Source organism: Cryptomeria japonica, chromosome 8 (assembly GCF_030272615.1).
Source record: "Cryptomeria japonica chromosome 8, Sugi_1.0, whole genome shotgun sequence".
NCBI lineage: Eukaryota > Viridiplantae > Streptophyta > Pinopsida > Cupressales > Cupressaceae > Cryptomeria > Cryptomeria japonica.
The window spans coordinates 387,860,852-387,888,835 of NC_081412.1; the positions used below are offsets into that span (position 1 = coordinate 387,860,852).

At 37.0% G+C, this 27,984-nt stretch overlaps 1 protein-coding gene across 2 annotated transcripts in view; it reads left to right on the forward strand.

Annotated features, from left to right (window-relative positions):
* The window catches only part of LOC131066847 (uncharacterized), a 258,474-nt gene that overhangs the window by 124,926 nt on the left and 105,564 nt on the right, over positions 1 to 27,984 (forward strand). For both annotated transcript variants that reach the window (XM_058001714.2, XM_058001713.2), the window contains one exon: positions 10,560 to 10,650. In XM_058001714.2, coding sequence (XP_057857697.2) covers positions 10,560 to 10,650 — 91 coding nt within the window. The remainder of the gene's footprint in view (positions 1 to 10,559; positions 10,651 to 27,984) is intronic.

Here is a 27,984-nt window from a genome sequence, read left to right on the forward strand (position 1 = left end):
TTATTATTGAATACCTCTAGAGCTGCAGCCATTCTAGAAGACATTTCTTCTTGATCTGCCTCATTATCTTGTCCCAAGTTTTCGACTGACTTTGTTTCAGATGGAAATTTCAACGAATCCACCGAATCGGAGATTCTTTTTGACATCTCCACTAAGGCTTCTTCTTTTATAGAATTTGCCTCATCTATTATTTTATCCAGATCACTAATATTACAGGAATTATTGTGTTTATTTTCATCTGTGTTAGCCACTGGAGGGCAATTAGCATGTAGAGGGGATGAATTTGATGTGATTTTTTCATACTGATCTGAAAGAGGGTTTTCCTTTTGATCGATACTTTTAACCAGTACTGGGCATGTTTTCAGCCATATATCAGTTTCATTTATAACCCCATCATAGAAGGTGGGATGAATGCTCCATTCCCCCCTGTTTGATACTAGCATGGTGGGTTCTAAGTCCGGGGAATTAATGTCAGATTCTACTAAGATTTTGATGTTCTTGTTTAAAACCTCTCTTTCTAATCCTTCACAGCCCAAAAAAGACCCAAAATGTTCCCCTATGTATTCTAAGATTTTAAAATCCAAATATTCGACTGGTAATGTGCCCAGATTAATCCATCTTGGGCATTTATTTAAATTCTGTGAGTGTGGGTCAAAATTCGGCATCCATTCACATCGAAAAAAACCATAGCCTTTATACAATTTTACCTTACCATGGAGAATGTCATTCCTTGTATTTTGATTATCACACAAAATTGCAAGAAAATTATTTTCTAGGATAGTGATACTTACCTGTCCCGGATATAGGGCCATCCACCAATTGATAATCTTTTTTGAATCTTCTCCAAATCCTGTCCATTTTGCAAAAACCCCACACTTGCTATATAAATTGAATTGGGGTTCCATCAAATTAGCCGGGCTATTACATATTCGCCTCTGCCTTATTTTAGGTTTTGGCTCAAAAATTCTAACTTTCCCGAGCGGCACCAGATTAGCCCCAGATGCCGGAGATTGATTTGTGGCTGTGTGTTTGAGCCTATCGAAGTTTAAAGATATATCTCTTCGTTTGCCCATCTTCTTCTTGGATTTTTTCGAGCGAAAGACTTGCCAGTTTCCATCGGAGGGTAGCGACTTGGCTTCGGCATTTTTTGCCCTAATTACATCATTTTTCCCAAAATCGCCTGCTCTGTAAACCGAATCCCGCCTTTCGTTTGAAATTGTATTGTCTCTTGCAGGGTTTTTCTTACATGGCGGACTGAAGACAGAGATACTCCTCGGGCATGTGGCAAACACCTGTCTGCACCCCCCCGCCGAAAACCTTGACAAGTTCGCTGTATAATAATTTCGCATTTTCGCCAAATAGCAGAGCAGAGCCGAAAACCTTATTGGATAAATGACAAAATTGATTTCTTTGTATCAATATAGTTGTATTTTCTTATTGTCTGGAAAATCTTTAATTGCAAGTTATTTGTGCTTTTGGCTGTTTTAAGAAAAGATTGCATGTATTAGGATCTTGTGTAAATGGTGTTTGCAGTCAAGCTTAATTTCATTGCAATTTTGGTTGATTTGTCGTTGTGTCCTATGTTATTATTTCTCCTAGACCAGGTGATGTTGTATAACCTATTTGATATGAGCCATTGTGTGTTTTTGTCCAAATGGTCAATCTTGGGTTGGTATTTGTGTATCCTTCACCTGTGCTTGTCAGGACTGTTTATGGTTGTTTGTTTCGCCATAGAGTTCTCGTAGAGAGAGACATTTCCTGTTAGTGTCCTATGTGAGAGAGTGGCTTTCGAGCGGGGGCCGTGCCCGAAGTGGATGACAGGATAACCTGTCGAAAGTCAGTTAAAAAGTGATAACTTAATAATATATTGGGGGGGAGTGAGATAAATATTAATTAAGATAATGTACCTCGTGCATAGGTGTAGTGCTTGTACAGGGCTCATAATGCTACGAGAAGGCCTGGAATGACAAACTTACCACCTTGTCTTCACGAAAGAATTGGTAGGGTCCGCATGAGACTTAGTTGGAACTGGAGGCTCGGGAGAGGTTACCAGGAGAAACCTAAGGATGGGGGCTAGGACCTATGGAGGCTGTACCATGGTAACCATCAAGCTATGCGATGCCACTATCTTCTTAGAGTCACTAGTGTTTTGTGAGTTGTGTTACATGGATGGTTGCAGAGTCTTGTAGTCCTTTTGTACTTGTCTTACTTTGCTTGCGAGAGGGTTTTCTACTATCTCCTAGCACGGTGGGGTGGTTCCATTTCGGGATCACATGGTCGGGTGGTAGTGCCACTTCCCATCAGATGTTCTGGATGGTATCTTCAGGCGAGGAAAGGCTTTGCTGGTATTTCTTGGTTCGTGGTTCATGTACCAGCTCTTGTTCGAGATCATTGTTCAGTTGAGACCTTGTGGTCCTTGTATCAGACTTTTATGTAACCTTGATATTGTAACTTTGCAATTAGTGGCATTATTGGAAACCATGTATTTATGGATATTGTAATATTATGTCAGTGGAATGAATGTTATTGTTTTGATCTTATGTTTAAATGTTTTATGGGAATTGGATATGTTGGAATACTTTTATTTTTTCATTATGAGATTTGGATGTATGTGTAGTTTTAAACTTAAGCATTTAATTTATCTAATTAAATGGACAGTTGGATTAACTGTGGTGTTACTATAATCTACGAATTAATCTTCATTGGTTACCCTTAGGAAAACATATGTTAGACTTCTGCTGTGTTATTAAACGTGCAATGGTTTTAGTTAGTGCACTTAGTCTTTAACAAACAAAAAAAAATTATTTCACGCTTTAGTTGCCTAGTTGTGTTGTTTTCCTTTAGGGTTCCTGGCGGGGCATTACAAATGGTACTGGACTATCACCATGAAGAATGACACAAGAGAAATCATTGATAAAGAACACGATGCGTGCGAGACAATTCTGAACACCATGCAAGAACTCGGCAAAATGATCCTCCGATCAATGGTCTCGGGATGACAAAATGCCCTATCCGATAAAGTGATACGCCCAGACTGGGAAGAAAGACTAGGGACGGATAGGATCACCTATTCCGTTAAGGACCTAAGTTTTGCTGGTCAATTCCAGTCAGACATGTTGTGCTTCGAGCGTAATCATTCCAGCTGGAAGGATGGTTTGAAGCACGTGGACCAATATCTCGAGGGCATGCAATATAAAATTCGTCATCCTCCTATGCCTCCATTCAGTCTGCTATTCCAATTATGCATCAGGTTCCAGGAGTATGTTCGTGAGGAGTGTGTGGCAGGTCGTGATCTTTGGCAAGAATATTTGCATAGTGAAGATGAGTTCTTGGAAAAGGAATCTACAAATGGAAAAGAGAAAGTGCTTTCCTAGAAAGTGCTTTTTCTTTTTAAATCTTGAAAAGTGCACTTTTTGGCCAAAGGGTCATGTTTGACTTCCTAGTCAACTAAATGTAAAACTTTATGTGTATGCACCTTTTTGGATTATTTTTGGATAAGTTCTAATTACCTTTTGGGGTAGTTATTACTTCCTTTGGGGTGGTTGTTGATATTTGCCGCCCATTTATGGGTATGGGCAGCCATGTTTTATGGATGAATCTGGGCCACTTGTTTAGATTAGATTTTGGCCATTCATCCATTTTTGAAGCCTATTTAAGGGACTGGTTTTCCCTCATTTTGTAAGAAGTTCTTGGATTGTTGCTGAAGCTCTGGCGAAATTTACAGGATTTAATGCAAAGTTAAGACTGTTTCAAGTTTCTTTGTGAGTGCATAGTCTCCTTCTTCATTAATTTCGAATTTTTCAGTTATGCTTCTTTCCTTTATATAGCATTTTCTAAGTAAATATTTGATAGAATCCTCGCTGTTCATACCATTAGGGAATGACTGATTGTCTTTCCCTCTGCATGGTTAATCTGAACCTTTCACATGCTTAGTTCGGTTGTTGAATACTCACTGAATGAATATCAAAATTCCGATGTTGTATTTGATAACATGAAAATCCAATTTTCCTTTGAAGATCGCACTAGATTCATGCAAGTATTGTGCTTAAATGGTTGGTAATGCTTAATTTAGTTATTTGGAGGTGTCCGTCTGTTTACTGAATCTGCTATCTTAGTTAAAATTTATATTTTCTGTAGCTCTCTCTCTCTCCCTATCCTTCCCCTTTTCCGTTTTTTTTATCAAGAGAATCCATAGTTCTATTGAAAACAGTATCAACTCAACTTAAACCATTTGATAAGTAAGACCATTAAAGTTTTGGGGAACTCATCCAACAATTACCTATCCTACCGTAAGTCCCCTTGTGTTTCCAGCGAAAAACACATCAAACCACTGAGCAATCCCGCAGTCAAGACTTGACAAACGAAACCTTGAGGTTATCCCCTTTGATCAAGCGCGAGAAATAGCATTAGGGATTTCCTTATTTCAAGAGAGGATATGATACTCAACAAGTTTATTCTATTCTGCGTTGGCCGTATGGAGTTTGTAGCAATGCGACTTCAGACACGTCAACACTACTGAAGGAGAGTTGATGGCTTTACCTCCATGGCTTAGTTCTTTTACTCCAAAAAGGAAGAAGCAAGAAATCTCACCTGATGTCTTTGATTATCAGCAACTAAAACAGTCCAGATCCAAGGTTGCTAAAAAGGCCAAGACTATCTCCAGAGTAACTGTTGACAGCAATAAGATGAAGGTAGCTGAAATTGTTGAACCCATTGGAGTTAAGCCACTTGAAGAAATGTCAGCTGCTGATTGCAAAGTTACAAGGATAGAATTGGGTAAGCAAACGCATGAGGTGATTAAACATGATGCTCAGTTTTCTGTAGCTTCACTGATACAGCGGTGTGATGAACTTCTAGCAAAGAAAGATAAGCTAGAAGAGGAAAACCGACAACTTATGGCAGCTGTTCATAAAATCACAAAACCTGCTGTTGAAGGGAGTAACTCCATAAGTTCTTCCGGTTCCTAAGAATCAATTCGTAGAGTGGAAAGGGCTGCTCAGAAGGTACAAGCATTGGATTCCTGGGTTGATCAACTTCATGATCTATGTGCACAAGTGATGAAAGATATTTTTCAGATGATATCTAAGTTGGAAACCGTTGAAGAAAAACTGGATCAGACTTCCGATATTTTCAAAAAGAATCTGGAAAGTGTTGAAGATAGTTTGACAATCTGGCATACCATGCCCCAACAACAGTTGAGCGTTCTACAGGACCATGCCATCGTCTCTTCCAGGGTCATGTACTTGGAATTTGACGAGCTTCTAGAAAATAAAGTCCTTGTTCTTAAATCCCTCATTGAGGAGATTGGTGATACAATGAGATTACGGGGTGAAGTTTTCTGAGATATTGTCTCTCATTGTGAAAAGGCCTCTTGCAACATACTAAGTTAGGATGGAGAGCTGATTCCAGAAGAAGAAGTTCTTGCTGATTTGTAGATGAGGATACATAATGAACGGAGGAGCGAACAATTCTCAGCCTCTTCAATTCAAATGTTGATGAAACACCAAATCGTTTTGCATGAAATCCAGTCCATTTTGGAGAAAAATAGCTCTGCGCTCCTTCGATGCCATGATACCATTGTGAAGACCATGGTTGTTGTCAAGAACACCCATGAACCGGATCCCAATGAACTACAAATGATCATCCAGAAGTTTGAAGGATTCGTGTTTTCATGTAATGCAACTTAAGTGTTTTTCAACACTTAGTTGTATTTTTCCACATTTGTAATCTTTATTTGTAGTTTTTCTTTTGACAAGTTACATGTAAAAGTCTTTTTGTAAAATGCAAGTTAACTCATTACTTGCACTTTTGTAATTACATGTAAAGCAACTACAAGTTGTGTTCAATTAGGACTGTAGTTGGAATAAGTCTTAGTTAGTTATTGAATAAGTCTTGGTGGTTGAGAGAATCTCTCAAGTTAGTTAGGATCCTCCCACCTTTTTCTCAAGGCTCCTCTTCTATAAATACTTGAGGGGTCTATTGTAATTTTTATCTTTTGGAAAGCAAGCAAAAACTTTGCCCAATTTACAGCAAACAAGTCTTTGAGCTTTCATGTGTGAATTCCAGAATTGGAAGGAATAGAAGGAAATTTCTCAAGCTTTGAGTCTTTGTGCTACATACTTGAGTTTGTGTTCTATATTATCTTTTTTGCAAGTGTTTTTTAAAGAGCTTAATCACATCTGATTTGCAGTCTTTGTGCTGCAAGTAGTTGAGGTTAATATAGATTAAAATAAATATTTTGTTGAGAGAAGCTGTAAGTCTTTGTGCTTTCACTTGTTCTTAGGAGACTTTAGGAGTAGATTTTGTGAGAAATAGCTGCGAGTCTTTGAGCTTATACTACTTCCCGTTGTTTTAAGTAGAAAAGAATAAGATATTCCAGTCTTTGAGCTATTATAATTTGTTCTTGATAGCATTAGTATAGAAAATGGTAGATAGGACTTTACATAATTAAGTCTTTGAGCTTGATATTGCTGTCCCGTCCCGAAGGAAGTGATGGAAGTCTTTGCACTTTCAGGAAACTTCATTTCCTTTCTCTCATTTCATCTTGAAAGTGGTTACTCCTGTTTATATCAAATCGCGATCCTTTTCTGTGAAGAGAAAAGGATATTGTCTTTCTTGAAAGAAGAAGAAAGACTGATGTCCCATCCTATTTTATTTTCAAAATTGTAGTTAGATAGGGGGAGCCTTCCCTTAATTATGAGAGTTTTATTCACACGCTGTGGTTGAAACCACAATTTTGTATATTTTGATGGAAATATTGTCATTGATGTCAAAGATGCAAGAAGACATTCACAATGTATATGAGTATATGTGCAATTCATAAAAGATGAAGTTGTTATGACAAGTCAGCATACACGTCAGAAAGAACATCAGAATATGTTGGTTGATTCCATAAGAATGTCAAGTGGATTTGTATAATATAAACTTAAAGCATATCTGAAGGCATTAGTATCAGACCATATAAGCATATCTGAGAAGTATTGAGCAGATCTGTACAAAGCTGTGAGCAATGTAATGACAAAAAATTAGACAATGAGCAGTGTCAGAATGGCGTACATCTGATTTACATAACAGCAACCATAATGAGTTAATAGTTGATGTCTAACAGCATAAACATAACATATGACAGATTTTGTGGGCATGTGATAGTCGACTATGTCTTTGAACAGTAATCAATGATAACATTAAAGAAATATTTTCATGCCAACAGCCTACAAAAATATAATAAAGGGGCATATTCGACAAGGTTAACTCTTTGAGGAAGTATTGTGCATTTGTAGACAAAGATGGTGATAATGAGAAGTCGACTGAGATAATCGACTACATGGAAGATGACAATCGATGACTATTTTCAATGGAAGATGAGGAGATTACTAAGAAGCCCGATAACATTGATAATAATGAAATCGAAGGTTACTGTGAGCAGTGAAGATGATTGATCCCATGAACATCACTGCTGGCTGAAGTAGCGTTGGAGTATCTAAGACAACGATAATGATTAAGTAGTATTAAAAGACAAAAACATAGTGGCAGCTGACTTCCTCACAGGTCCACATAATGCATAGCAATAACAATCATTAGTATTGTTCGATATCCAGAGACTTATTAAGACAGCGATCTATAGAGCAGCGAATCAAAGTATTTTGGGAAGGATATAGTCATATTCGATGACTGTATAAGTTTGTGGATGATTAGTGGCAGTGACAATAACATTACAGGCTACGATTATTGTGAAGGTAGCGCTTAGACAAAGAAGCGACTTTGTTAAATATTATAATAAAACTACTATGTTGATCCGATGCACTTGGTGAAAATGTGCGATTAAAATATGATCAAGCAACAGCGATCATTACTCATAGATGATGGTACACGCAGCAATAAATATACAAACAAACAGTGATGGCAATCGACTATGTTGAAGTGGTCGATATGTTTTATTATGGCAACAATATATGATTTGATCACTAAAACAACAGCGACCAATATTGAAGGAAACGATGAGTTAATGTAGAGCAGATAGAAGATGGCAGCAATGATCATCACAAGAAATACGACTTCATTCAAATATTGACCGACTTGTCAAAGCCAAGGGACGGTAACCAGACTATAGGTGCAGCGGTATATATTCCAGATATGTATTATGAGAAACGAAGTATTGTGGTTATGTTTGATATGTTCCAAAGAGATGTTAAAAATAACAAGACCGTCAAAACAGTAAATATGATGCTTACAGTCATAAACAATATGACCGATAGACATATTTTTGTCATGATCAAAATTGTATCAACTCTAATGTCGAGGAGTTCAAGACAAAAGTAATCGGTGGTCCAACGTAGTCTTTGATAAATAAAGATAACTAAAGATAATACCTTTCGATAATTAAACAAGATCATAACTAAGTCATGATCGATAATTATTCGGCTGTTGAAGAGACACGATCCTTGTAAGAAGACTTTTATTAAAGGTATGATTTTAAAGTTTAGTCTTAATATAAGAAAAGGTACAATTAACAAGTATTATGTTTACCTTTAAAAGAAGATTAAATTGAAGAGGTGTCATTAGTATTGTTCCGATACGACTCATTTAAAAAGAGATAGAGATATTTGTTCAAAAAAGTATATGTCCTTTCAAATAGACATGAATGTATATAAGAGAGAGAGATTGAAAAAAGTGAGTGTAACTATTGAAGCTGTGTAGTATATAGTAAGTGTGACAAGAATGATGTGAACATAAAGAAGACTATTCAAAAATAAGTAGAGAGTGATGAAGACTTGCTGCAGATTATGAATCAGATTTGGGTGCAGATTAAAAAGTGCGTACAGTTTGTGATAAAAAAAGGTATATCATATATACACAGCAGTATAAGAAAGTGAAGAAGCAGATACATGAGCAGATTGATGAATAAGAATAAATGAAGATTTGGAATAGTATATATATACAGATTTGGTAATTAAGAAATATAGAACATTGAAGTGAATCAATGATAGAACAGGTATGAATCAGCATGAGAGTAGTTGTAAAAGATATTCTTGTGAAGAAAGTTTGTATGGCAGATTTGTAGAGAAAGGCATTATAGCAGATTTGTGAATGAAAGAAGAGATATTTGTGAAAGGAATAGTTGCAGATTTATTAAAAAGAGTATATGCATGTGAGGAAGGAATATATGCAGATTTGAGAAGATCAAATTGTCCATCATCCGTTGTTACAGCAACATTGTAAAGGTGGAATTTCAGATTTATGTGAAGTGGGTTGGTGCTCACGAATTCTGAAGTGGGAGTTGGTGCTTCCAGTGGGTTGGTGCTCACAAATTCAGAAGTGGGAGTTGGTGCTCACAAAATTCAGATTTGGGAGTTGGTGCTTCTTGTGGGTTGGTGCTCACAAATAGTGTTAGGGGTTGGTGCCTCTAGTAAGTTGGTGCCTACGAAATATTGTAAAAGAAGAAATATATATATATATATATATATTGATTTACCGTGGTTTTCTCCCGTAAGGATTTCCACGCATATATCTTGTGGTCTACTTGTGTTCATATTATTTAGATCACATATGAATATTGGTGTGCAATGAATATGTTTATGAGATAACTTATATACTTGTGAATGAAGTTGAAAAAGTTCAAATTGGTAAAATTAGTTGTTATACTGATTCACCCCCCCCTCTCAGTATAACCGTGTGCTCTTCATATTTCCCCAAGTGTACAAAATTTTCAACCAACAATTTGGTAATATCGCGATCTTAGGTCAATTTTAGAGAAGTAGGCTGCTCGATGGAGTTCGTCAGCCCAGGTGGTCTAGGGTTGCATTTAGCAAGCCCCATTGAAATCAAGTTTGTTGAAACCCAAAGAGGGGGATGGAAGCTGTTACTACTTTCAACTTCTTATGACTATCTAGAGTAGCCCCATTTGAGTAACACATTATTTTTGTGCTCCGCGATGTTGGTTTATCACTTGAAATTTTTACCTTTCATAGCATTTTTAAATATTATAAATATTCATACTTCTCAAATTTGAAGTTGAATATGATTGGGCTTTCTTTGCCATTAATTGTTTTTCCAAAATCTAAGGTGGGTGAATTTGAATTTGAATTTGAACTGGGGTTTGACTAGTTATTATGTTTAATGCTTTTTCTCGATCCTTCAATTATATCATATTTTCAAGGTTGCATGGTATTCGTAAATCAAATTTCAGTTTATGGTTAGGCTAATTTTATATGACAAGAATTTGTCTAATCTGTTGGTTATGAGGAAGCGTTATTAACAAGATAGCTGTTGTAGTTCTGACCTTCTGTATAATTGATTCTTGGCAATTGGTTTTGCATGCTCAGCATGTTAAAGAATGGCTTGCTATTTGTTTTGCTACTATATCGAGTAATTGAAACAAACTCCTAGAAAATAACTTTTTTAAGAAAATAGATAACACTGTTGATTTCCTAGGCTGTTTTACAACTCTGCTTAGGTTGGAAAAAAGATCCTTGCTATGGTTTTGTTTCGTATTTGATGAGACTACTTCTATTTGGTATATTTCTTACTAATTTGTTTCCTTTATCTTTTTCAATCACCAGGGACTTTATTACTGAATGCACCCCTATCTGTCCTTGCGATATGCAATGTGGCAACCGTGTTGTACAAAGGGGTTTGAAATACAGATTGCAGGTATTTTGGTTAAGCATTTGTATATATTTAACTTTCACATCTTGAGGTTCTCCTTTAGTTTAAAAACCTAATTGATGGATTAGTTTTGAATTCACTTTCTACTAAAATTATATCTTTTTGAGTAGATTGGGACATAACTATGTGAAACAGGGGATCACTCTTGTGCTTAGTGATTACTAAAGAGTAGTAACTTTGGATGGTCATATTTTGTTTTGAGTAATATTAAAATTCTTTCTTGATGTCATAGGAAAGCTATTGGGCATGAGCTTGATACTGTTCTATTTATATGCTATGGTATAGATTTATTACTTGTGCTTAATTTATAGTAAATGGCTACACAATATTGGGTGTAAGACCTAGGTAAGAGTTTAGATGATTTCTGATTTCCGTTAGACCCATTTGGTTTTGAGGTCGTAGTTAAGTGTATTTCAAAAAGTATTCTTTAACTTTTGTTTGATAGTTTGGATACAAGATTTAATGTAACTTGTTGTGACTGACAATATTTATGTATTTGTGCATTAAATTGTCATTAAGAGGCCCTTCATAAGGGAACATGCTTCATGTTTTATTTCTTTCAAATTTTAAGTTATATTAGATTCATTGTTCAAAAGTTGTGTTTAGGTGGGCTCATCTTCCAATTTTTTTAGTAGTTAGTATAGGTGGGTTCTTAGTTTGGCAATCATGAATTTTATTTTTGAGTATAATTACTTTATGCAGGTTGAGTGACATGCTTTAGTATAAGGTTGATGCCATTGTTATAAAATAGTTCTTTCATGTGTGTAATTTTCTTTTTTGTGATTTTAAAGGTTGGCAATCGTTTGAGTGTGAATTTTTAATTTCTTGTTGTTTAAATGTGATAGTGTTATATCTTCATTGATGCCTTGTTGATTTAATCACACATACATATTTTTGCAAATATTTTTTTAGTTGAAAATGAGATAAATACTTTTTATAAGAAATGGCAAGAAGTCTTTCATCTTCTAGTTGGCTGTCTTATATTTGTATGACATAAAATTTGAGACCATTTGCTTAAAATGGGTGCCACAGTTTCCTCCTTGAGACGAATAGGTATTTAATGGATACCCCCTGATTTTTCTTGAGAATTCTTTGCAGATTTGTGTGATGACAAGAAATGTTTAACAATAGTTTGCTTGTTGGAAATATGTCGTGTTCCATGATGTTTTTAGGGATGGGGGACGACAGGGGATTGATTTTGGGGACGGCAGTATGAGGGCAACTTTTTGGGGACGACAGGGGGCAGCAATATATATGAATTTTGCAAAATATATTATAGAGAGAGAAAGAGAGATACCTCAATAACTGATAACAACAATATTAATATGCAAATAAATCATGACAGCAGTATTATAACAGCATAATATACTTGAATAAAGTAGTTTAACAGCAGTCTCAAAAATGAAAATACCATGGGCTATCAATATCCAACATCTGAAACATCAAAGGACAACAATCAATGAGACTAAGCCTTATTCGGACTATCAATATCCAAAGACTCAACCATCTGTGTCACTATCACTCTTTGCTTGAATTGGATCATCCAATGGTAGCCTGACCAGTCTTGGTTGTACCTGCTCCTTGTCAATCTGCCTAACATTTTCTGGAAAAACATTTCAATGCGTTATTGGAGTTTGTTGATACTCTATAGTTTGTTGGTCCTAAAGTCTCAAGGTACTATGACTTGCGACTAGTTTTTAAGCACATTTTGAGGTAGGCCTGTTTCTCTTAATAGAGTGGATGAAGCCATAGGTTGATCGATTCCTCTTTGCAACATAGGAACCAACAATCTGTGAGAGAAAACCAATGGCAAGCTGTTTCAACTCCGGTGTATCATTCCATTGAAATTAGCACCATCCAATGGGGTTTTTTGGTGCAATAGTGGCTCTAATCATCCTAGCCTTTGGTTTACTAAATGTAGGACCCTGATGATCGAAAAATTGAAGCCACTGCTTGAAGAGTGGTTCCTTCCTTGGTGCTATACATTTTATGAAGGGCCGCCATAAGCCCTTGCATCAACTCATCATCCTCAGAAGGAAGCATTCCACCAAGGCTAGGCACATACCAATTCAGATTAAGAACATAGGCTACCATATTTACAGGGTTGTTTTGTAATGTCCCATTTTGAGATGATTCTAAAATTTGCCCTAGAATCACAAGTTTAGTAAAAGCAATGAAGATAATGTAGTTAGAAATATAATTTTACCCGAAGAATGTAATAGTAAGATAGATCCTAGTTGATGTTGAAAATGTTATCTAGTTCGGATACCTGATTATCGAATTTTAATGTTGTCAAATGACAATTAAAATTCATGTGTATTATCTTAATTAGATTTGTTATTGGGCTGGACCCAAATGTAACGTGAGAAGCAATTAAATATATTATTGGGCTGAACCCAAATGTAACGTGTAAAGGCAATTACATATGTTATTGGGCTGGACCCAAATGTAACGTGGAAAGGCAATTCAATGACTATTGGGCTGGACCCAAATGTCTAACGTAGGAAATGTACAATGACAATATAACATTATTTAATTAACATGCAAGCCGACTTTAGGATAATTGGCGCCAAAAGGTTGATATATAACCACTTCAAGATGAAGTCATTTGAACACAATCATTATCAAATGCTATCTGCTTTCCTAGCAACGATCCTTCCTCATGCGAACTTGTATAAGGCGATTGTGCAAACTCTTCAAGGTTGATTGTGGCGAAGTTGTCAAAGTTCTTCATAAGGTCTCTTGTACGAATTTGATCTAAACATCTGCTCCTCCTAATCATCTACTGTTAATTAAGGGCTGCAGTCATCACCAATATCTTGAACAACAATCTGAGATAAGTCATTACCTTGTAAATTGTCTACATTTGAGATAATACATATCACATTTAAAGGCTGGGTTTTTCACCTCCAAGAGTGAGGTTTTCCTAGGGTATTGGTGTCTTGTGTCTTGTGTTTTATTGCTGTTACTGTTTATTCACAGTCTGATTATAATCTAATTGTTTAAATTAACATCTGATTGCTTAAAATCAACTTGTTATCAAAGCTTTAGGTTCATTCAAATAATCAGATTATTAGTTGCCCTTCACTTTCAATTTGTTGTTTTAGTTTTGCAAGATGGTTACAGGTCTGAAAGTAGAGGATAGACTTGAAGGTGCCCTCAATTTCACATCATGGAAGGTTCGTGTCCTCCTTGCTCTTGAAGAATTAGAGCTGTTATAGTTTGTGGAAGATATGGATCTGACTGAACCTTCAGATCTGGAAGAGCTAACACAATTCAAGAAGAATGCTCTCAAAGCAAAGAAGTTACTTATTGATTCCGTAAAGGATCATCTTGTTGCAGTCATCTCCAAATTGAAGACAGCTCGAGAGATGTTTAAACATCTAGAAGGGATATATGAGATCAACAACATCAGCTGGACACTTACATTGAGGCAGCAACTTCTTCAAGTCAAAATGAGTAAAGGTGATTCAGTCATGTCCTTCTTCATGAAGATTTCAGAATTGAAGGACCAACTCAGTGCCATTGGAAGCGAGGTGGTGGACAAGGATATTGTCATGATTGCTTTGAATGGTCTTCCTAACTCTTGGGATCCTTTTATTCAAAGCTTAAGTGGAAGAGCTGAATTCCCTTCCTTCGATCGCCTCCGGTCAGATTGTTTTTAAGAAGAGTCACGCCTTGCTGGCAGAGAAATGCATAAAGGCTCTCATGGAGGAGATCAACATGTGCTTGGGTCTCAACATGTTAGAAGAAAGGGAGGTCATTGGAAGAAGAAAAACTTGAAAAGAGATAGAGACTTCAGACCTCCTTACGATTCAAGGAAGAAGCCAAGGGATCTTTCACGTGTCCGTTGCTTCAGATGCGACAAGTTTAGACATTATGCTAAAGAATGTCAGAACCCGCCCATGCAAGGAGAGGCCAACCTGAATGAAGTTGCAAACTCAGAAGACAATGAAGACTACCTCTTCATTTCTGCCTTGTCTAGCAATGTGCCGATCGATAGCAACACTTGGTTGATCGACAGTGGTGCATTTAGACACATCACAGGATATCGAGAGCATCTCTCAGACTTGATGGAGAAAGAGTCCAACCTCCATGTGGTAATTGGTGATGATGCTTAGTATTCGGTAAGAGGTTTTGGTAGCACTTCTTTAAATTTATAATCTGGCATGTCGTTGTATCTTAGTGATATCTTATTTGTACTGGGAATTAAGAGGAATTTAATTTCTATTTCTGCTCTCAAAGATAACGGTTATCAAATAGCATTTTCTGAGGGTAAAGTACTTGCATGGCCTAAGAATTCTAGTATTAAATCTGCTCGTGTTAGTGGAAATAGATATGATAGTTTGTATAAGCTTTTAGCTAATGCCATTCGAGCACTCATTCATGAAGTGCTGAATCTAGCGAGCTATGGCATAGAAGGCTCGGTCATCTTAACTATCAGGGACTTCCTTCACTTGAAAGGATGGTTAAAGGTATTCCTAAACTTAATCAATCTCATGATCATGCTTGCAAAGGTTGTGCATTAGGTAAGAACACTAAAAGTCCATTTCATAAAAGTGAAAGTAGAGCTAAAGAAAAATTAGTACTTGTTCATTCTAATCTATGTGGACCCATGTCTGTTCCTTCACCTAGCGGATTTCTACACTATGTTACATTTATAGATGTTTTTTCTAGAAAGACTTGGATTTACTTTCTAAATCCTAAAGAATCTGATGAAGTGTTAAGTAGGTTTAAAGAATTTAAATCTCTAGCTGAAAATATGTCTGGTAAGAGGATTAAAGTGTTAAGATTTGACAATGGAGGTGAATACACGTCAAGTAGCTTCAATGACTCTTGTGTAGAAACAAGAATTAAGAGGGAGTTCTGCGTTCGCTACAATCCTCAACAAAATGGTGTAGCTGAACGAAAGAATAGAACCATTGTTGAAGCTGCCAAAGCTATGATTCACGATCAGGACTTGCAGACCTTATGGGCTGAAGCATCCAAGACTGCTGTGTACATTCAGAATAGATGTCCTCACCGTGTCTTGAAGAACATAACTCCCGAGGAAGCTTTCACATGAGTTACACCAGATATCAACCACCTAAGGATCTTTGGAAGTCTTGTCTATGTTCATGTGCCAAAGGAAAAGAAGTCTAAGTTAGAGCCTTTCGGGAAGAAGGGTATCCTTGTTGGATATAGTGAATCTTCCAAGGCATTTCGTATCTACATTCCTGGTCAAAGGTACATTGAGGTAAATAGGGATGCCACCTTTGAAGAAAATATTGCTTTCAAGAAATCTAAAGGTTCTCTTATTGATAATGATAAAGAAGTTAATGATAATCAAGATATGGATATTGATACTAACCCTGAGATTCAGAGGGAGCCGATTGAGCCTCCTGAAGCTACTGAGCATGATGATCCTCCCGAGCCTCTGGTTCCAACTGATGGACCTAGAGATATTGCAGTTAGCAAGAAAAGACCACTTTGGGTTAGAAGCACAATTCAAGATGCAGAAAAGTTTGCAGCTCCTAGTGGCAATTTCAGAGAAAGTAAGAGACCTCAGAAGCTCCCTAACTATGTTGCAATGATGTGCAACATCATTGAGGCTGAACCATCCAACATAGAAGAAGCTATGAACAAGCAAGCATGGAAGTTAGCTATGGACGAAGAGTATCAATCCATCATCAAGAATGATGTCTGGGATGTTGTGCCTAGACCTAAAGGTAAGACTGTTGTTTCTTCCAAATGGTTGTTTCAAATTAAACATGCTGCTGATGGTAGTATAGAGAAATATAAAGCTAGATTTGTAGCTCGTGGTTTTTCTCAAAAGGAAGGCATAGATTATGAAGAAACATTTGCTCTTGTTGCTAGATATAGTTCTATTAGAACCATTATAGCTATTGCTGCAGCCAAAGGTTGGAAATTACATCAACTGGATGTAAAGATTGCCTTCCTTAATGGTGTTATGGAGGAAGAAGTCTATATTGAGCAACTTGAAGGTTATGAGATTCATAATAGAGAGACTCATGTGTGTAGATTGAAGAAAACTCTCTACGGTCTCAAGCAAGCCCCTAGAGCTTGGTATGAAAGAATTGATAAGTACTTAGTCAGTTTAGGATTTTATAAGAATGATGCTGACCCTAACATTTACTTTAAAGTATTTAATGGTGAAATGTTAATTCTGGTTCTATATGTTGATGATTTATGTCTAACTGGTGAAGATAGTCTCATCATTAGGTGTAAGAAAGAATTAGCTACTGAATTTGAAATGAAGGATCTAGGTCTAATGCATTACTTTCTAGGGTTAGAAGTGTGGCAAAGACCTAATGAAATTATTCTAAGTCAAGGTAAATATACTATTGATATATTGAAAAGATTTGGTATGATGGATTGTAAACCTATGTCTACTCCTATGGAAACTAACTTGAAAAAGTTGAGTATTTCTGCAGCTAACTCTGATTTTGTAGATCCCTCAGAGTACAGGCAGTTGATTGGATCCTTGATGTATTTAGTCAAACCAAATATTTGCTATGCAGTGAGTGCACTTAGCCAATTCATGAACTAGCCAAAGCATGTTCACTTGGTGGCAACCAAGCACATCCTGAGATACTTGCGTGGAACAATTGGCTATGTGCTAAAGTATCCAATCAACACAATAATCAATTTGGAAGAGTACTCTTATTCTGATTGGGCTGGAAGTGTTACTGACAGGAAAAACACTTCAGGAATCTGTTTCAGCGTGGGTTCCGCTATGATCTCTTGGGCCAGTAGGAAACAATCCTCAGTTGCATTAAGTACTGCAGAAGATGAATACATTGCTTCAAGTGTGGCAACTAGAGAAGCAGTTTGGCTTCGCAAGCTTCTTGCTGAGTTGTTTGGACAACCTTGGGAATCCACTATTATTTATTGTGATAATCAGAGTTATATCAAAATGTCTAATAATCCCGTGTTTCATGACAGGTCAAAACATGTGGAAACTCATTATCACTATATTCATGATATGGCACAAAGAGGTGCCATCCAGCTGAAATATATCAGCATTGATGAAGAAGTTTCTGATGTTCTCACCAAGCCTCTAGCTCGGGTGAAGTTTGAGTACTTCAGAGAGAAGCTTGGAATGGTGGAGAACACAACATTGATTGAGAGGGAGTCTCAATCTTAGTGATGCAATTCACTCTACATCTTCCACCCTCTGCGGGCAATGCAAGGTGGAGTCACCCTCTGCGGGCAATGCAAGGTGACAACGTGTCCTTCTCTGGGAGAAGGCTGAGGTGTAAGACCTCTTCCACCCTCTGCGGGCAATGCAAGGTGGTTCCATCCTCTGCGGGCAATGCAATATGGACATCATGAAAAGAGTTCATGATATTTATGTGTTTTTATTGCAGGTATACTCTATAGAGCTTATACATTTATCCTTGCGGGCAATGCAAGACGAAAGTCATGAATGGATCATGACATATGGCAGATATCCTCCCTAGCTAAGAGGGAGTGTTGAAAATGTTATCTAGTTCGGATACCTGATTATTGAATTTTAATGTTGTCAAATGACAATTAAAATTCATTTGTATTATCTTAATTAGATTTGTTATTGGGTTGGACCCAAATGTAACGTGGGAAGCAATTAAATATATTATTGGGCTGAACCCAAATGTAACGTGTAAAGGCAATTACATATGTTATTGGGCTGGGCCCAAATGTAACGTGGAAAGGCAATTCAATGACTATTGGGCTGGACCCAAATGTCTAACGTAGGAAATGTACAATGACAATATAACATTATTTAATTAACATGCAAGCCGACTTTAGGATAATTGGCGCCAAAAGGTTGATATATAACCACTTCAAGATGAAGTCATTTGAACACAATCATTATCAAATGCTATCTGCTCTCCTAGCAACGATCCTTCCTCATGCGAACTTGTATAAGGCGATTGTGCAAACTCTTCAAGGTTGATTGTGGCGAAGTTGTCAAAGTTCTTCATAAGGTCTCTTGTGCGAATTTGATCTGAACATCTGCTCCTCCTCCTAATCATCTGCTGTTAATGAAGGGCTGCAGTCATCACCGATATCTTGAACAACAATCTGAGATAAGTCATTGCCTTGTAAACTGTCTACATTTGAGATAATACATATCACATTTAAAGGCTGGGTTTTTCACCTCCAAGAGGGAGGTTTTCCCAGGTTATTGGTGTCTTGTGTCTTGTGTTTTATTGCTGTTACTGTTTATTCACATTCTGATTATAATCTAATTGGTTAAATTAACATCTGATTGCTTAAAATTAACAGTTGAGACATGTTGATGTGTTTTTAGACACCTCTAACATAGAATAAAATACCAAAGCATTTTACCCTCGCTTGATCGAAATCACCTCAGAATCGCAGATGGTAAATATATGACCAACTAAGACGACTCCAAGGTTCCTAATGTCAGTTCTTGATGTGTAGGTAGCTCAATGGCAAATGTGATTTTCCGTATGTACAAAGGGACTTACGTGATTGTTCTAAAGACGTTCATGAATGGAAGTAGGTTTGCCACGTTTTCAAACAACTTATGATTTTGCAAGATGAGCGCCTGATCTCTTTCTAACAAAGATTTTAAAATAAACGTAAAAGGAAATGAAGCCTGCACGGGTAGGTGAGTTGGTTTGGGCGATGGGTTTGCTCCCTATCAGTCTTGGGTTCGACTCCCTCCTGAGTTTAAGAGGGGGGGCTACTTGCAGGTTGCGGATTTACCCCCTAGGGACTAGTGTCACCTTTAGCTCATCCTTAAGTGGAAACACGGGGCTAGGGCCGCAGGGATTGGGGATACCTTGGGTATCAAAAAAAAAACGCAAAAGGAAAGGGTTTAGAAGTTCTATTCTAATCCTATCTTATACCTAGAATGCAAGAGATAGTGAAAGACACAATGGAATCCAACTAGGCTTAGTCTTGTCATAAAATGAACAACTCAACACAAGCTTAGTGCAATCTTCTAAGGTATTCAATTGATATTCAAATTTCAAACTCACAACACCAACACCATCCATTCGATCAATATCAATGTGCAAGTGAAAAATGAAGTTAAGCTCGAATTAGATTCCAGTTGACCACACAAGTCAAATTCACAATCAACAAATAGCTAGTGGTAAGGATGAAATAAATTTCATATAGATTCGTTCAACAATTTCCTTCTTTTAACTACAAACACTTAAAGCAAATTCTAAACTAAATTTGGAGGTAAGAGAACGACAACACAATATTTGAAGATCTCATGAAATTACCAAGTTCAATGATTAAATTCAATTTAGCAGCATATAAGGGACAATTCTCAAAAGTCTCTCCCTTACAAATGAGAGGGGAAGGGGTTTATATAGATTCTCAAAATGAAATGAAGGGCCAAGATCATGCCAACACTCCCTTATTAGGGTTTACATAAAAAAAGTGGACTCACAAAACTCAAGAAATTAGGTCCAATGAGATGACGCCTAGTCATCAAGCAAGCTGTCTTCTAGAAGATTCCTTCCTCCACTACTCTCTCTAGCTGCATATTCAACGAATCTGGACATAACTGAATTGAGCTCCTCCATTGTGACACTTGGCAATCCATCATGTTTCAATTCAATCACATCCAAGGCATCTGAGCAAGTATCGAAAATGTTTTCCCAATTTAGTGTGAGCTTTTGCAAGTTGTTGATGTGGAGCATGAGGGAAATCAAATCGTTCAACTACTTCCTAATAGACTCCAACTCTTTGAAGTAAACAAACTTCATCTTTTCCTTTAATCCTTCCACATTCAAAGTGTTGGAAGTGTGAACATCTTGTCCCAATAGTTCTTCAGTTGATGCGAGGATCTTCGATTGTATATCTTGAATTGATCCTTCCATCTCTACGCACTCATCGTTTGTGTGATCAAACTTTGACTTCTTCATGGCCAAAGAACAATACCATCCATGGAAATCATACACATTGCCTTCTTGAACCACTCCCTCTTGGATCAGTGTAGATGTAGGAATTCACTTCAACACCTTGAGGCGAGGAATAGTCTTCTCTTGCACTGGCTAGCACCCTTCCCAGACTCCTTCCAAGTATTGTATCCTGTTTATGAGCAGTGTTGTTCTATCATAGGCTTCGACGAATTGGATTGGGAAGTCATATGCTTGCTTTGAAATATCTTCTATCCATTTTCCAACCTCTTGGTATGTATTCCTCATTGCTAGTTGGTCATTAGGTGATCCATGAGCAATAGCAATAGGTGAAACAAATTTAGAATCCTCGTGCCTTAAGGGTTTCAACCCTTCAATATACTTCTTGAGTTTCTTGTTTTCCATCTTTGGCATTTCTTTGTTCCCTTCAACTTTATTCAACTGTGCTTCAATTGCCTTGGCGGTATCATTCAGCCCTTGGAATTCTTGCTACTTTGTAGTAGGCCCAAGGTCAATTGCAGTAACATCTCTAGACTTATCAACAGTGAGGACAACCACTTGCACAATGCGTTTTCCTAAATCACTCTAGTAATCTTAGAGAACTTCGCCTTCTTTTCTTTAGCCTTACAGATCTGGGCTAAGAAGTCATCAATATCTTCAACAGGCTATGCCTCTATCACTTTCTTTTTCTCTATATTGCTCATTGACCAATTGAGAACTGTAGAAAATTCCATCCCATCTTCAAGGTGATGATGCTCATCAAGTCCTCCCAAGGCTTAAATTACCTCATCCTCTGCTCTCTTCTTACTGAAACCCACCACATCGTCACCTAAATGGACCTCAAGCTAAATTGTAGGAGATCCTGGTTGCTGTTCTTCATCTTCTTGTGGTGCCGATTGTGCTGATGCATGTTCATCTTGATCATTCTTCGGTAGGATCTCCATATTAGAACCTTGCTCCTATTCATTGTTGTTCTCTGTCATATCATTCTCCTTAATGGATGAGGAGCTCATGGTAGATAACCTTGCTCGTTAGACTTGTGCTTCTTGTTTTTGGATTCTTGACTAACTATCTCATTACCCTTCGCTTGTGTTCCTCCAGGCTTACCTTTTCTTCGTTTAGGAGCTTGACTCTCCTCTCCATTGTTTGCCCTTACATTGCTTATCATTCTTTCATCATCATTGAGAGAGGACTCCTCCCTCTTAATTCTCTCATAAGTCAAGGTGGTCTTTTGTCTTCTTAGCTCGTTTATCTGCTTGTCCACCCATTCCTTGGAGTAATCATTTACTTCTTTCATTAAAATATTCGAATCTACCAACTCGGGTTGTGACCAATTAGGCGATGGAATGAGCTTGTCCGTCTCCTTCGTATATTGCGGATTGAATATGATTCCCATCATCCTTCACTTGATTATGAATCGAGGAGAAGTTATACTTTCTCATGAAATCCATTGACATTGAAGACCATATCTTTTTCCCAACTCCAAGCTCATCTGTAAGATTCGTCGAATAGTCCTTGATGTCAATGTTTTGTGTAAACTTTTCTCCTTTTGCTGTTGAGATTCCCTGAAATAGATCAAAGTGATTCCTTGCCTTGTATATCCCAAGATGGAAGAACTCTAGCTCCTCATTAATTGTTTCGGTTGCTGCTGTGGTAGGACGTATCTCCATCATCTTCCCAAGTGTTATAGGAAAAGTAATGCCTTGCCTATCTTCCCTTTTTGCATGCAATTAAACTGTGACAGCTGCGTCACTACCTCAAGTAACATCTTGTCAGTCGGATACCTAGGAAGCTTGTATGGTTCGGAATTGAATCCTTGAATCTTTGAATCCTTAGGTATGTGAAGGTAGGAAATTTAATATGCCATGATCCATACTTCTCTACTAATGACATTACCTCCTTGTATAATCGCCTATGCAATCCATCTTGTAGCAACAATGTGATGTACATGGTGAGTGCATCGTTCACCCTTTTGTATTGTTCGTTCTCATTTTGGTAGAGTTGTGGATAACATTCATACACCTTGTATTGTCCAGGCTTGTTTCCAAATTCACCTTTGCATATCAACCCTTTGTATACAATTTGCCTTGCCCATGTAGGCTTGGTAGGAAGTCATGTAGAAAGTCTTGGTTCTCTCCAAACTCCTCAACTGGATGTCTAGGTTTTCACTTATAATCTTCGTCTAGTTTATCATCATTGTTCCATCCGATATCTCCTCATTGAAATAGAACATCGACGTTTCAAGTAGAGCTCCTTGAGCTGCCCCCATGATCCCATTAAGTAGAAATATTAAGTTGCTATACTCCTCTTTAAAGTCCGAACATAGGAGTTGTTTAGGTAACTTATAGTGGTGATGCCTTGCCTCATGGACCCACTCATTATTGATGAGTGTCATACATGCCTTGGATTGTTTTTGGAACATAGCCTAGGCATCCTCTTTGGTTCTTTCTTGCATATCTTGGTGGCGATGAATTCCAAATGCCTCCCTTATTGACTCCTCAACTAGGTATGCGAGCACTAATCCCTTAGGTGTTTTGATTGTTCTAGTTTGTGGATCATAGTGCTTTGCACACTGAACCATAAGCTTATTGCATTGTATAGATGGTGGGAAGCCAATTGCCTGGTAGATTCCACTCTTCATGATGTTGACCGCCAAGGGAGAGGGTAACTTGTTCTTTGTTCCATGCATTCTCCGCTTCATCTTCTTCCTATCAAGATACTCCAAGTTAGTATCTCCAACTTTCTTGCACTTGGAAGATATCTGGGACTCCAGATAGTATCCTTCAAGAACATTCTTCAATTGAGTCTTCCTTGCAGCTATCCCCACCTTTGACATGGTACCTGTACAAAGCTGGAAGTCAATAACTTTCAAAATAATCTTAATAATTACATTCCCAGAATTGTTCTAAGCTCTGATTTTGAATAATTTTCAGATTTGTAAGCCCATTAAAATAAGAAATTCAACATTATGTAATACAAATTCTGAAAAATGTGAGGATCTTAATCAAAATCTAAAAAATTCATCCTCAATAAACCTGATTTTCAGACTTAGGTTAAGTCTGATTTTGATGTCTAAGTCTGAAAACGCTTTTCTATACTTAGAAAATGATTGATTTTGCAATCTAATATGCTGTTCCAGGTGTGATTTCTGAATGTAAATGTCTGAAAACACCTCTGCAAATTGTGTTTCAATGACTGGAAATGATCACATCCATGGCACAACCCTTATAGTTGAAGCGATCTGCCCTTAATTAGACGGAAATTATCACGTTTTTGCGTGAATCAATGGCTGGAAGGAACTTTTTGCTTGGGAAAGGTGGCTGGTAAAAACATCTGAGGTGTGATAATGGTGTCTTTGACCAGCAATGGTGCCTTCTTTGCTGTTACAAACTTCTCCAATATTGGTACACTTGATGCCTTAGGCACCAAATCGCACCTTCCCAGCCATAGCGAACTTCAATTTTTCTTCTTCCAACTCTCCAGGCACTGAATCAGTCACTTAATGATATTATAATGGTTGCTGGTCTGGGGTTCTGTTGGTGTGTGTTTTATTATTCACCAAACTCAGAATAAAATGTCCAAAGACACTCTATCCTCTCTTGAAAAATCACTGCTTATGCTAAGATTGCGAGAAGATCATATGGCGATTCCAAGGTTTCTTTGGTCAGGTCTTGACATGTGGATAAGCCCAATGGGCGTTGTGATATGCTGTTAATACAGAAAGGGACTTATGCTTGGATTGTTCACAATCTTAGGACTTAGACAAATTTAACAATTGATGCTTTTCTCTCTTTTTTTTTTGATTTGGATTTTTCGGATTTAAGACTTTCGAAAAGGAGGTAAAAAGGATAAGGGTTCAGAAATTAAGGGGGGAACGGCAGAAAACATCCTTGTTCTTGATGGTATGTACGGTGATGTGCTAAATATGGGTGCTTAATATATAAAGTCTGATAATGTTTTTATGCAGAACTTAATAGTAATACTAATATAGACTGCAATACGTATGACAGTCATTCTTAATTTTGTATACAGTGGCAGACCAGATCTGACACGTCAGATCTGTCTGCTCTTACAGCCACTAAATATAGTTAGTGCTCTTAGGCAGTGTTAGAATTAATAATTTATATAATAGGTTATTAGCTAACACATAAATTATTGGTAATATTGTTTAATTCATTTACTTATTTATGTATATATATACTCAAATAAGAATAAGGAATAATATAAGGGTTATAAATATAAATATTGATATAATAATAGATATTAATATAATAATTATAATTAATATAATATCTTTTAGAAACTGCTCTGCAGTAATACATAATAATTCATGTATCTAGTATTTAATAAATATGTAAATGATATATAAATGAATTAGAATAAGATTAATTATCTAGTATGATAAATTAGCAAGTACTTGATAGACTGAAGAAAGATAGAATATCACAGATTTGATTCATGTTACGATATACTTGGCTCTTAATCAAGTTATTTAAGTCATAAGTATGTTGAAATAGATTAATTACAGGTTAAAATAGACCAGACCCTGGGGGGGACATTACAAACTCATATAAAACGTTCCATTCTTCTCTAGGTTTCTCAAGTGATCATCTAAATTGTCACTTATGATCTTTGCCCAATCTATCATCTTAATACCAGCAGTCACTTCATGGATAAAATAGTACATCCATGGTTTGAAAGGAGCACCTTGCTGGCTACCCATAACCCTGTTTAATAGACAATGAGGTTACCATAGTCCTCTTTGAAATAAGGCCTGACAAGGGTCTTAGGAATCTTTGAAACACTTTTTCTAGGCTTCTCCAACCATGAACAGTTGATGTTAGTCTCATACTCCGTATTATCCTTGTATAGTTGGGTTGCTTCATCCCTGGTCGTATAGACCGTGTTGTGGTATTCAGGGATGCAGAAGGCCTCTCTGATTGCTACTTCACCGATATTTGCAAGCACTCTGCCATCAAGAGCAACTATTTCTCTATTCTCTGGGTTATAATGTTTGAAGCATTCTGCAATCAATTCAGTACACTAAACTGCTAGAAGGAAACCAGCAGCCTGCACTATCCCATTTCACATCATTTTCCGTGCAATTGGAATGGGTAATTGTGTATTTGTGTTGTGCATCCTCTTCTTGAACTCCCAAAGATTTGATGTGCCCAAGGTTGGTATCTCCAACTTGCTTCTATTTGGAGTTCATCTTCGATTCCGGTGGGGAATCCTTATCAACCTAGAACTTCATCTAGACTTTGTGTTATGGTCCAACTCCCGAGGTCATCCAAATCTGCAAGGATTAAACAAAATTAAGTTAGAATCTGTATTTTGAGTGGGGATTTGGAGTTTTAACAGCTAAGTGTATTCTGATTTTTACTCTTTTTTTTCAACACTTAGCATTTTGAAAAGGTTTCAATGCTTAGATATCCTTGAAAACCTCATAAAAACCCTTGAATATGACCAAACTTGGGAGCTTGCATGTCTGATTTTGATCAAAATCAAACCTGAGAACTAAAAACTAAGTGCGAATTTCGACTAAGTATGCATCAAAACCTAGTTCAAAGGACAGAAAATAAGAAAGAACGAAAGGAAAATGCAGTTGATTAGTTCTTTCTGTTGAAAACATTGAAAAATCAGGTTGGGAAACCTGATAATCTGCCCTTGAAACCAAAATTCACCTTAAAAAAGAATAAGAAAGAAGGGAGAAATTCCTATTTGTGATGAAAAATCAGAGGTTGCACTTCGAAGTATTATGAAAACTGTTGAAATCCTCTTCAAAACTGTGTCTAAACCTTTGAAACCTACCAAGAAAACTTCTCAAAATTCCTCGAGTTCAAACTTCATCATGAATGAAAGGAATGAGCATTTCATTATAAATATAAAACCGTGAAAGAGTTCGAATTCTGCACTTGGAAATACAGCTCATGCATCCTAAACCGAACTTGATTTGTTTCTAATTTGACCTCCATACATCGAACCTGGACATTTAGTGAATGAACTCGATTTGAATCTCTTGGAAAGTTTCCAATTTTGATGCTTAGTTGAACTTAGTCCTTGAAAGGCAACTTCTATCTTCATTTTGAGTTTGATTTGATCTTTAAGAAACGTTCTATTTTGGATTTGAGTTGAGTTGAATCACTTAAGAAAGTTCTGATTTCGTTTTGAGTTCAAGTTTGAATTTATCTTTCAAATCTTTTCATATTTTAGCAACTTTGTTTGATCTTTCAAAACTTTCTAGTCTTGTCTCCAAATCAAACTTTGAAGGATTTATTCTTCATGACAAACAATTTCAAATTGTTTCCCTTCTTGGCTAATGCAGACTTCAGCAGTTGTTTTCCCAATGAGCAAGGCGGACTTCATGTGATTTATTCCATGTTGCGAGTTTAGGGGCGGACTTGAGCAAAGGTTTTCATTATTTGCAGGTTAGCCCTTCATTCATGGGCAGATTTTATCTCCTTCTTTCCCCATCCAAGGCAGACTTAAGAAAAATCTTTCCATATTGCAATTATAGGGGCGGACTTGGCAACTTTCTTTCCCCAATGAGGGCGGACTTCATAGCTTTCATTCCTTTTGCCAAGTTGATGAAGTGCTGTTGTAGGGCGGACTTAGTCAATCCTTTGTAGCTATTCGTGATGCAGAGCAATCACAACTTCAGCAAGGTTAGACCCAAATCAATATAAACAAAACACCAATACTGATTCAATCTTCAATAAGTACCTCAACCATGATATGGACTTCAGAATTATTGGTTTTCCTAAGATGAAAATGCTAACTCTGTGAGTAAAACTTCTTTTAACCAAATCGGTTCTTGAAACCGTCTCCAATACACTTGCCAAGGAACATTAAGATATTAAATTCTTCATTATTCTTATCTGTAACTTAGAACCCAAAAATATGTCGCTGTTACATTTCTGATCCATGAACTATTACATCTGTTTAAGATGGACTGTTAAGAAACCCGATCCATAACAAAATCAGTTATTAATCCTCCAATCAAAAAGCTCGATCCTTATAGGCTTTACCGAATCGATCTTGAACTACGTAAAGGTAAATCAAAACAAATTTGGAGTAGCAGTCACCGTAAACACTAAACAAATTACATTTCGAATACATCATTCACGGTTTTCGGAACATAGAAATTGCAAGGAACCGAACAGTCACAGAGATGACAATATATAAATATGGAATGTTGTATTTTTTATCGCTCTGTATTACATTGATCATTTCTGTTTTTTTTTTCCTCGACTCCCCTCTCTCCGTTCTATTCTACGCTACTCTACTACCCTCAATTCTGTAAATTGCAGACATAAAGAGCTTTCAAAACTGATAACTAACTCACAACCAACTAATTTCTAACTTCCGACAAATAACTCAACATGACCGATGTAAAACCCCAAGTGTTTAGTCTTCTAAAGACACTTAAAAT